At 36.1% G+C, this 11,261-nt stretch overlaps 2 protein-coding genes across 2 annotated transcripts; one reads left to right on the top strand and one right to left on the bottom strand.

Annotated features, from left to right (window-relative positions):
- Window positions 1-3,051: 3,051 nt before the first annotated feature.
- On the top strand, window positions 3,052-6,232 carry LOC145567673 (ACT domain-containing protein ACR8-like). Its single transcript, XM_081627019.1, has 7 exons — window positions 3,052-3,343; window positions 3,746-3,791; window positions 3,914-4,028; window positions 4,131-4,198; window positions 4,341-4,910; window positions 5,009-5,113; window positions 5,379-6,232. Exons 1-7 carry the CDS (start codon window positions 3,282-3,284, stop codon window positions 5,739-5,741), a joined length of 1,329 nt encoding a protein of 442 aa, XP_081483145.1. The 5' UTR covers window positions 3,052-3,281; the 3' UTR covers window positions 5,742-6,232.
- On the bottom strand, window positions 5,795-10,533 carry LOC145566763 (uncharacterized). Its single transcript, XM_081626080.1, has 8 exons — window positions 9,864-10,533; window positions 9,388-9,756; window positions 8,509-9,047; window positions 8,101-8,185; window positions 7,731-7,944; window positions 7,610-7,673; window positions 7,459-7,537; window positions 5,795-5,853 (listed from the first exon to the last, which is right to left on the bottom strand). The coding sequence occupies exons 1-8, from the start codon at window positions 10,531-10,533 to the stop codon at window positions 5,795-5,797; spliced, it is 2,079 nt and encodes a 692-aa protein (XP_081482206.1).
- Between the last annotated feature and the right edge of the window lie 728 nt (window positions 10,534-11,261).

Raw genomic sequence — 11,261 nt, 5'->3', positions numbered from 1 at the left:
TGGCTTGTTACAACGATCAAATGTACTATTAGTACGTGTACCGTGCATTGATCATGTACATGTAATATAGGTGTGAAGGATATGCTAATTATAGAGGATTAGGTACACATTAGCTCAATTCATTGTTACATAGTGATGATCCTGAGTAGAGATAATATGCTTATTATGAGAAAATAAAGTTACATACTTAGATCGAGTAATTTATTTTATTATTTATACTATTTTAGCTCGATTAAAATGGAAGATGTTGATATATTGAATAATTTCATTTTAATTCTAAATATATTACATTATAACTTTATTTTCCTTACCTTCTACGACTTATAGACTTATAGTTAGTCGGATTTGGTACAACAATCCATCATTTAGTGTATTTTTTTGTTGATAATTTCCTAATTTGAATTTATGCATTACACTATGTAAGCCTTATTATAACAATCAAAGTCATGTCAAACTAGAGCAATAATATATGTATAAAAAAAATTATATATTGGAGTGGATATAGAAATGTATATGAGTTTTACCTTTTTTTTTTTTTTGAAAGATATATGAGTTTTACCTTTATTACTGAGTTTGCAATAAATTAAGAATAAAATCAGATACATTTAAATATATAACTTATATGGATAAAACCAAAAATAGTAAAATAGAAATGGACCTCATAATAATTCATGTACTATAAAAATATATTCAAACTAATTCCAATCGCTTGGACATAAAAATAAATATTTCTACTTCTATATATATTAAAAAAATATAATTATTATGAAATACTTCGTATTAGATAAAATTCAACGTGAATCCATAGAATTATGTTGAATTGATAAATTAAAAGAATCGAATTCGAAAATGTTGGATAATGTTGTTAATGATGCTTTCTTGTACTGTAACTATATCACATATTACAGTACAAATTGATAAAAGCATCAAGTTACCCAATTTTCACTTCTCGTATGGAAACATAAATGATTGTTCCTCCAACAATGCAAGAGCCAAGAGCCACATCACACTAATCGAATTTGTACGTGAGATTCGCCTTTCGATGCTAGCTAGCTGCATGGAGTATCTTCAATTACACTCTGATTTCGACGTGCATTTTTTCTACTTTTTTCATTAAATCTTAACACCAACGAATTCCATCCATAATGTAACGTACGTGAGAAATGAATGTTATTTAAATTTATAATAATACAATTATACAATGGTAATTATATTTAACTCATAAAGTCATAAAATTATCCAAATTATTAATTAGGTTCGTAGCAATAAGCATGCGTGTCATCACAAATTACTAAATCATTCATACGAATGAAACCAATAAAGGTAAAGAACATATAGAATCGAGGTAATAATCGCACAAATCCTTGGATTCCTTTTAAAATAGGATCATGGTAGATTATTGATACATTTGCATAAGCAGAATCGTGGGCGATTCCTTACACATATATTTGATTTTATTATAAAAGGATATTTGTGATCTTGTGGATATGTATGCATGTATGTTTTGTATATTGATAAGAATCTCTTAATATAATAGATACATCGAATTATAAAAGATATGAGTGCGCGGCAATCTTATAGATGTCTATGCACATATGCTAAGATACAAGTATACAATAACTATTTCATAGCAACTTTGTCAATAAATAATGGAAAGAAAAAAAATTTAAATGATGAAGATTGGAAACATAAACCTTAAAAAGGAAATTTATTAATTGATTTTATTATCCTCTAGATACGACAAAAATCTTTTCTTTATTATTGCAATTCTTCTATAAATATATTAAGCAGCTATCTGATATTATTAAGGCATATAATAGAAAATCTCATGGTGATTGCATATTTTGGCGCAATGAAAAAATCTCATGATTATAAAAGGGAAAGCAATATTGGATTGGAGATTTTGCAAATATATTGGCAACGGTTCAAAAACATTACATTTTCAGATAATTAAATTAAATTAATTAATTTTTTTATTTTTTATTTTTTGGGGTGGGGGGTTGATTTGCATGAGAATGTCTCTTAGAGTGGAATTTAAGCAAAGTACCAATTACGTAAATAAGCCACGTGTCATCCTAGCTGGAAATTCCAACCAACCTGTAAAAAATATTTCTACCAACAGCCAACATAAAACTCCTCTCATTGGTTGGGTTGCTGCGGGCCTGTAATCTCTTTTGGGGAGAGGTTAAGGCAAAGATTCTAACATGGTAAATTTTAAAGCTAATATTCGGCTCATTTTTATGAATAATTTATACTACTTCCGTTTCATATTTTTTGCAACTTTGGAATATTTTATGTCTTATAAATAATACCCAAAGTTGCAAAAAACATGAAATGGAGGTAGTAGTAAATATAATACATAAATATATTAAGTAAAGCTTAAGAAAAATAAGCTGAGAAGAAAAGAGCCCTAACCAATCTACCAATATGATTGTTTGGATTATACAATTATCAAAAGTTATACTCCGTATTAGATCATATTTAGTTCTTTACTGGTACAACTGAAAGTATTGATTGTATTCAGTTTTTAGATAGTGTTAACGGTTTAAAAGACAATATAAAAATATTCGGTAAATGGGTTACTATCTCCCCACACCTAACATAATATCAACTCAACCGTTAAAATTACACTTATAGTTATCACTTGATAAGTGAAAGTTTCCATTAGTAGATAAATAACAATTTATGCATCACGTGTATTACACACGTTACATGCATCAAAATGACTAACCGTATATAATCCTACGAATCACGATTATACTTACATTATCTAACTAAATACGCTTAAATGTATAATCATTGTTTATGTAGACGGATTAGTAATAAGCTTAAGTTAGTTAAGCACAGGAGGTGATCTCGCGGACCCCATACAATTTGCGTAGAGGCACAGTCGTGGTCCACGGCTAAGTAAAAAACCCGACCCTAAAAATTTCATGCCTTTTAAAGGTAGAAGAGAGACCATAAAATCATAAAAAAAAAAAAAAAAATAAATAAATAAAAAAATAAGGTTACCATAATGAGAGGAGAGAGAAAGTAAGAAACTTGTTGTGAATATAAAAAGCAACTCTTTATAACAATTGAGAAACCGTGGTTTCCGCTCCTCCTTCCTCATTCCTCACAGTAGAGAGAGAAAATTTCACAAAACTTATTATTCTTCTCCTTCGTCTTCCTCCAACCTCGGACAATCTCTCTCAACTAACTATCCTCCTATTTTTCTGGGTTTCATTCTATCAACGACATCGTTTTAAGGAGAGAGATTATCAGATTATTATTTTTTGGTTATGGAGTGGCCTGCTTGTTTGAATGAATTCGAGAAGCTTCTTTTGCGCTTAGATACACCCAGGTTTGTTCTTCTTCTTCTTATCATCATTTTGTTTTAAAATTTTCAGGAATTTCTCAATCTATTTCCTTTTTTTTTTTTTTTTTTAATATTATTTCTGGGAAATTTATCAATTTATTTTCAAAATGTTTGATGATCATTTTATTGTTATATTAATTTTAGACTGTTTTGGTTGCTTCTTCTTTAAGATTTTCGGTATTTCCAGAAGCTCGCCACCTTTTAAAATTCTCCCACAAAAAAAAAAAAAAAAAAAAAAAGAAAAAAAAGCGACCGGCCACCGACTTTTTCCGTTCACACCTTCAAAAAATTTTGAATTTCAAAGCTGTTATTAAAAAAATAAAAAAATTAATTGTTAATTTTTTAATTTTCTGATAATCTAACCCTTAATGTGATTTTTTTCTACAGAGTTGCAATTGACAATGCTGTTTGTCCTAATTCCACCCTTGTTAAGGTAATTACAATCAACCTTCTCTAATTAAAATATTTTCTGGGTTTTTATCTAGTTCACTTTTTGATAATATATATTAATTTTTTTTGATAATAATTAATCTGATTTAATTTAATTTTTGGTAGGTTGATAGTGCTAGAAAACATGGAATTCTATTAGAAGCTGTTCAAGTGATCACAGATCTTAATCTTTCCATTAAGAAAGCTTATATTTCTTCCGATGGCAGATGGTTCATGGACGGTGAGTAATTAAATTTAATTTTTGAGGATTTTAAGATACCCATTTTTCATTAATTATTGTAATTAAAAAATTTAACCCTGTTTTTAACTTTGTGTTCTGCAGTTTTCCATGTAACTGATCTTAACGGAAACAAATTGAAAGATGAAAGCGTTATTAGCTACATGGAACAGGTAATTAACTAATTTTTCGGTTTTTGTTGTTTGTATTGATTTAATAGTTTAAATTACACTATGAACATGATTATTGATTCACATGATTATTGATTCGGGATTGAGGGGTGATAGCTGATATGTTTCCTATTTTGGTTGACAGTCACTTGGTAGCATTCATTTTACTCGATCCTGCGAATACAAAGGCGTTACGGCTCTAGAATTAACAGGCACAGATAGAATAGGTCTGTTATCAGAGGTGTTTGCTGTATTGGCGGATTTGAATTGTACTGTAATGGATGCTAAAGTATGGACTCACAATGGAAGAATTGCTTCCCTTATCTATGTTAAAGACTGTGATTCCGGGTGCCAAATCGAGGATTCGCATAGGATTAGGAGAATTGAGGCGAGGTTAAGGCCGGTTCTTAAAGGGGATAATGATATTAGGAGTGCTAAGACTACTGTTTCGATGGCTGTTACTCATACTGAGCGAAGACTTCATCAAATGATGTTTGATGATCGCGATTATGAGAGAACCCCATCTACCAGCTCTATGAAACATGATTTCCCGGATGTTAGTGTCCAAAATTGGAACGAGAGAGGGTACTCGGTTGTGAATATTCAGTGCAAAGATCGGCCTAAGATCTTGTTCGATGTTGTTTGTACATTGACTGATATGGAATATGTTCTTTTTCATGGCACAATCAATACTCAAGGGAGCCGAGCTTATCTGGTATTTATTTGAGCACCTTCCGTGTTTTGTTTGATTGTAAAAGGATGATTTTCATCTGAGCCACTTAGCTAATATTGCTCTGTTTGTTTCTGTTTCAGGAATTTTACATTAGGCATACAGATGGTACTCCAATCAGCTCTGATGCTGAAAGGCAACGCGTTGTTCAGTGTTTACAAGCCTCCATTCGAAGGAGATCATCTCAGGTATAATCCTGATTCATTTCCCTACATCCATCTACGTGTATATATTCATTCGTGTTTTTCTTTACCTAACCGAACTCTATCTAGTTATCTTGTTTAGCCATTTTTGTCTAATTACTTGATATTAGGATATTAGCTACCACTTTAAGGGCGTAACATTCATTTCACATGGTGTTTATCACCTAATTGTTAGGCAACTCGTACAAATATCTTCATCTAATATTATGAAATGACAGTTACTGATGTTATTTGTTTTCTGTTATTACAGGGTGTGAGACTAGAATTCTATGCAGAGGATCGTCCAAGTCTACTAGCAGATGTAACACGAACATTCCGAGAGAATGGCCTAAATGTTGCTAGAGCAGAGATCTCCACAACAGAGAATATGGCTCAAAACATCTTCTACGTAACAGATGCAGAAGGATACACTCCGGATTCAAAAACAGTCGACGCAGTCAGGGAAAAAATCGGGTTGAGTAACTTGAAGGTGAAGGAGTTGCCTCTAATCTATCATCAAAGTCCAGAGAGGGACGAGGCAGGAGCAGGCGTAGGCGGGGCGATGTTACTATCACTGGGGAGCTTAGTAAGGAAGAATCTATACAACCTGGGGCTCATCAGATCACATTCTTAAAGCCAACTCAAAGGCACATAAATTTGTTGTATGGGAAAAGTGAAGAATGAAGTTCAGTGCATACCCATTACCTTTGGCATATACCTTGCTTCTGGTTTGGGCAAATTAGTCCCTACTTTGTACATAAAGGTGGAAATTAAATTAGTATTAATTAGAATTAGTAAGTACTATTTAGATCTGGAGGCAGATTTGGTTAGTAGTAAGTAGTTGGCAAAGGAAAACATGTTAGTGTGGGGGCCAGTGGACCAATTCAAAAGGGTAAGTATGTTGTTGAAAGGAGGAATTTTTTTTAAAAAAAAAAAATTGGGAAAAAAAAGGGTGTGTTTGAAGAAATTAAGAATAGTTGGTCAAATTGCTTGAAATAGGGGGTAAGATTAGGTTTTTTTAGAGGTATAATTTGGTTTCATACATCAATATCTTTTGTACAGAAAAAATGCTTTGTTTAGTTCAATTGGTTGACCAGTTTATTCCGACAAATTGACTTCAATTCAGTCTTTCTTCTCTTTTTTTATTTTTTGATTTCAAAGTTTATGTTTTGTGTGTTAATGGGACCTCGGAAGAGTATTATTAAAGTGGATTTTACAATTATGAAATTGGATCATTACTTAACTAGGCTAATGGTGGGGTTATATATAGTGGGGTGTGATTTATAATCGAGACTTTGGGTTAACTACTTTAACTTATAGTCAATTCTAAAGAAATGGTATTTGCTTATTGAGACAAGGTTTTGTGAGCTCATTCTTTTCTTACGTATTGGATGAAGTTTGGGTCAATTTCAAGGCTTTTGTGTTGATAGCTTTTGGGTTTCGGATGGGGTATTATGTTTGGCAAACTCTTGTACGGTCATGAGTGACGACTAGTGTACTTTGTTCATGAGCTACTTGAAATAAACTCAATCATACATATGCTTGATTGAGCTCAACTCAAGTTCAATCTTAGGACATGTTCTAATTTACTGAACTGAATTATTTATGAGAAAAGGAAATTAAGAATTGAACTGAAATTAAGTTGAAGAGAACATATCCTTAATCAAGCAAAGTAAACCTCAATATCAAGATCGAGTAGTAATATTAAGTAATTATTAAGCATGTTAGATTTCGGGAAAACTCCTCAATTTGGAGTGTGTACCATTGATCAAATATATAGAGTTTACAACGCTAGGCCTAATCACGTTAGGAATCCTAGATACGATAAACATACAAAATATACAAATAATATATCCTAATCTATGACAAATATTATCCTAAGTATAATATCTATCACACCCCCGCAGTCGTAGCGGGAGGAGGTCGTACGCTAAGACTGGACCTAAAATCCAGAAATAGATCTCGTGGTAGGCCTTTAGTGAAAATGTCCGCAAACTGATATCTAGTAGGAACATGTAAAACCCGTACTTCCCCCAAAGCAACCTTCTCTCGAACAAAATGAATGTCCATCTCCACATGTTTGGTGTGTTGGTGTTGCACCGGATTGCCAGAAAGGTAGATAGCACTGACATTATCACAATAAACAATAGTAGCCTGCCGCAGAGGACAATGTAACTCAAGTAATAAATTACGAAGCCAACACGCCTCAGAGACAACATTTGCGACGCCTCGATATTCTGCTTCTGCACTCGATTTAGACAAAGTATGTTGACGCTTAGATGACCAAGACACGAGGTTGTCCCCAAGGAAACAACAATAGCCCGAAGTAGAACGCCGGGTATCGGGACAACCTCCCCAGTCAGCGTCAGTGTAAGTAATCAATCGATGAGAAACAGTAGGATATAAGTGTAAACCGTGATCAATGGTACCCTGAACATAACGCAGAATGCGTTTCAATGCCTCATAATGAGGTTCCCGGGGATCATGCATAAATAGACACACCTGTTGTACCGCATAAGAAATATCTGGCCTGGTAAATGCGAGATACTGAAGAGCACCTGCTAAACTGCGATACAATGTAGGATCCCGAAAAGGTGGTCCTGCGTCTGCACTAAGTTTGGACTTAGTGTCAACTGGAGTAGCTGCAGGCTTACAAGAGGCCATACCTACACGCTCCAAAATCTCCTGTGCATACTTTTCCTGTGAAAGTAGCATATAAGAGGGTTTGCGGGTCACCGCAACCCCCAAAAAATAACTCAAAGGACCCAAGTCAGTCATAGGGAACTCAGTTTGTAACTGAGAAATAATTCCTGTGCGCAACCTGTCAGATGAGGTAGCTAAAATAATATCATCAACATATAAAAGCAAATATGCCATATCATCACCCTGCCGGAAAGTAAAGAGAGAGTTGTCACTCTTGGAAATGACAAAACCCAATTTAACAAGAAAATTTGCAAAGCGTTGGTACCAAGCTCTGGGAGCTTGTTTCAAACCATAGAGAGCCCTGCGGAGCCGACAAACATAAGTAGGAGCCCTCCGATCAACAAAACCCGGAGGTTGGTGCATATAAACAGTTTCCTGCAAGTCACCATGTAAAAAGGCATTTTTGACATCTAGTTGATGTATCGACCACTTTTTCGCCAAAGCTAAACTGAGAACAGTGCGAATAGTGGCCGGTTTAACTACCGGACTGAAAGTCTCATCACAATCTACAATTCTACACCAACTTCCTGCGACCTGCCATCACATACAAGACGAGCTTTGTGCTTTTCAAGGTCACCATTAGACTTGTATTTATGTTTAAATAACCACATACAATTAACAACATTCACCCCCGTTGGCCTAGGCACCAACTCCCATGTCCCCGTTTTAATTAAAGCACTATACTCATCAAACATCGCCGCATTCCAATTAGGGTCATTTAAGGCCTTTTTATAGCTTTTTGGAAGAGGAGATTTGTGAATAGAAGAACCCGAAGTGATCAAAGAGGTTTGACTATACTTTGGGTTTGGCTTAAATATGCCTCGTTGGCTACGAGTGACACGAGGGGATGGTGGTGGTGGCCTAGTGGGCTGTAGAGGCTGAATTCCACGCAAAAGTGGTGGTGTATAAGGCTGGGCTGGCGAAACTGGGTTGCTGGAAGATGTGGCGGGTTGGGCCGGGTTGGTAGAGGTGCTGCCAGGAGTGTGCAGGTGGGCCGGTGAGGAAGGATGTGGGCCGCAAGTCTGCAGGGGCCTAGGTGGGGTGCGGTTAGGAGAGTTTTGGGTTTGGTGGGGATTTGGGCTTTGTTGCTGGGCTTGTGTAGTGGGCTGAGAAGAATGGCGCATCAAATAATGGGTGAGAAAAGGAGATGCGTCATCAAATCCCAAAAAATCATAGTCCCTAATCCGGAATTGACCCAAATTTGTGCGGGAAAGAATGCTCATCAAAGGTAACATGCCTAGATAAAATAATTTTATTAGTAGAAATATCTAGACATCTATAGCCGCGGTGATTTGAAGGGTATCCTAAGAAGACACATGGAGCGGAGCGAGGGGCTAATTTATGTGGAGCGGTTGATGATAAATTAGGAAAACAAAGGCACCCAAACACCCGTAAGTGATCATATGAAGGTTGTTTTCTAAACAACGCTTGAGTTGGGGTTATGTTTTTGAGAGCTTTGGTTGGTAAAATATTTATGAGATATGTAGCGGTCTCAAGAGCATAAACCCAAAAATTAGGTGGTAGGGAGGCATGAAATAGAAGTGTGCGTTTGACATTGTTAATGGTTCTAATCATACGTTCAGCTTTTCCATTTTGTGAAGATGTGTGAGGGCAGGAGAACCTAAAGACCATCCCAATATCTAAGCATTGCTTTTTAAAAGGATCATTGTTAAATTCCCGGCCATGGTCACTTTGAAAGGCTTTAATGGGCCGTTCAAATTGAGTTTGGAGATAATTACGAAAATTCACAAAAGTGGAAAAAACTTGAGATTTATAAGCAATAGGAATAGTCCACACAAAGTGAGTGAAATCATCAATGAGAACTAAATAATATTTATGACCATTAACACTGCGAATTGGGGAAGTCCACAAATCAGCATGAATAATATCAAAAGCACAAGTAGTATGACTAGTAGAATCATAAAACGGTTTTCTAACATGTTTTCCTAATTGACAAGAATTGCAAAAATTGGAGGTTGACTCCTTATTACAATCAATTAAATTATTGCTCCTTAAAAAATTAAATGAACTAGCTCCAGTGTGAGTGTGTGACCCAAGCGACTATGCCAAGTAGATGGAGTAGTGACCATAAGGGTAGAGGCAAGGCATGATGAAGGTGAGGTGGTGGTGACTGGATAAAGGTCTCCCAAGCTATTGCATCTCATTACTATCCTCCCCGTTCGAAGGTCCTTCACAGAAAAGCCAGAAGGGTCAAATTCAATAGAAACATTATTGTCAGATGTGAATTTGCGGACTGAAATTAAGTTTTTAATGATTTGAGGGGCTAAAAGAACATCACGAAGGAGTAATTTGTTATTAGGGAGGGTAGTATGACCATAACCCGTAATAGGAATGCGATGACCGTTGCCAACTAAAATATTATTATTAGTGCTTAAATTAAATAGGGGCATGAGAGTACCTGAGTTATGAGTCATATGAGATGTTGCACCCGAGTCCATATACCAACCGTTGTCCGGATTAGCCAAACTCATGGACGAGTAAGCCGATCCTAACTCCGTAGGAGTGTAAAGTTGGCCATAAGGTGTTGGATTGGCCAAGTAAGCTTGCTGCATTGGGCTTGACTGCTGTGAAGGCCCATTAGGTACATGTTGTCTAGACTGTCCAACTAGGCCAGGGGTAGTGGGATATGGACAAGGGGGTGTGGCCCAAGATCCACGCCACTGCTGGGCCTGCCACGGCTGGGCTTGAAAACCGGGCCACATTTGTGAAGTGTGCCACTGTTGAGCTTGAGGTTTGGTTTGTTGCTGTTAGGAGTTATTGGGCACCTTGTTGGAATTGTTGCCTCTTCCTCTTCCACGGCCCTTACCCCCACCACCTTTGCCACTAGTACGGCCCCCACGCCCGCGACCACCGGAGCCGCGGCCACCGTTAGCTGCTGGTTGCTGCTGATTGGAGCTGGATGTAGCGTCCTGTTGGGCGACGAAAGCCGTTTGACCCGATTGTGCTTGGTCATTAGCACGACGGGACTCTTCAAGCAAGAGCCGAGACCTGGCCGAATTAAACGACGATAGTGGCTCGGTTTGTTGAATCATCGTAGCCACCGTGTCAAAGTCAGAGTTTGTGATCTAAAAAAATAAACCAAAAAAGATTGGAAAAAAATAAAAAATTTGAGATCTAAAACCTAAGCTCTGGTACCATGTTAGATTTCGGGAAAACTCCTCAATCTGGAGTGTGTACCATTGATCAAATATATAGAGTTTACAACGCTAGGCCTAATCACGTTAGGAATCCTAGATACGATAAACATACAAAATATACAAATAATATATCCTAATCTATGACAAATATTATCCTAAGTATAATATCTATCAAAACATAACACCAAACTTTTGAATTTAACTCAACAAATTCAGGCATTAACTTATTACTTTTAGAATAAGCTACGTAAGAAATGAGGCTAAGCTAGGCCTAACAGTTTGAAATGGAGGCA

This window comes from Chenopodium album, chromosome 11, assembly GCF_948465745.1.
Source record: "Chenopodium album chromosome 11, dcCheAlbu1.1, whole genome shotgun sequence".
Lineage (NCBI taxonomy): Eukaryota > Viridiplantae > Streptophyta > Magnoliopsida > Caryophyllales > Amaranthaceae > Chenopodium > Chenopodium album.
The sequence above is the reverse complement of the archived record's forward strand: the minus strand, read 5'-3'. Positions and strand labels throughout refer to the sequence as shown.

Coding starts and splice junctions, on each gene's coding strand:
- LOC145567673 (XM_081627019.1), top strand. CDS start 3,282: ATGGAGTGGCCTGCTTGTTTGAATGAATTCGAGAAGCTTCTTTTGCGC. Junction 4,029..4,130: donor TGGCAGATGGTTCATGGACG/GTGAGTAATTAA, acceptor TGTGTTCTGCAG/TTTTCCATGTAACTGATCTT. Junction 4,911..5,008: donor AAGGGAGCCGAGCTTATCTG/GTATTTATTTGA, acceptor TTTCTGTTTCAG/GAATTTTACATTAGGCATAC.
- LOC145566763 (XM_081626080.1), bottom strand. CDS start 10,533: ATGTGGCCCGGTTTTCAAGCCCAGCCGTGGCAGGCCCAGCAGTGGCGT. Junction 8,186..8,508: donor ATGACCCTAATTGGAATGCG/GCGATGTTTGAT, acceptor GGTGACTTGCAG/GAAACTGTTTATATGCACCA. Junction 5,854..7,458: donor CACTGACGCTGACTGGGGAG/GTTGTCCCGATA, acceptor TGTACAAAGTAG/GGACTAATTTGCCCAAACCA.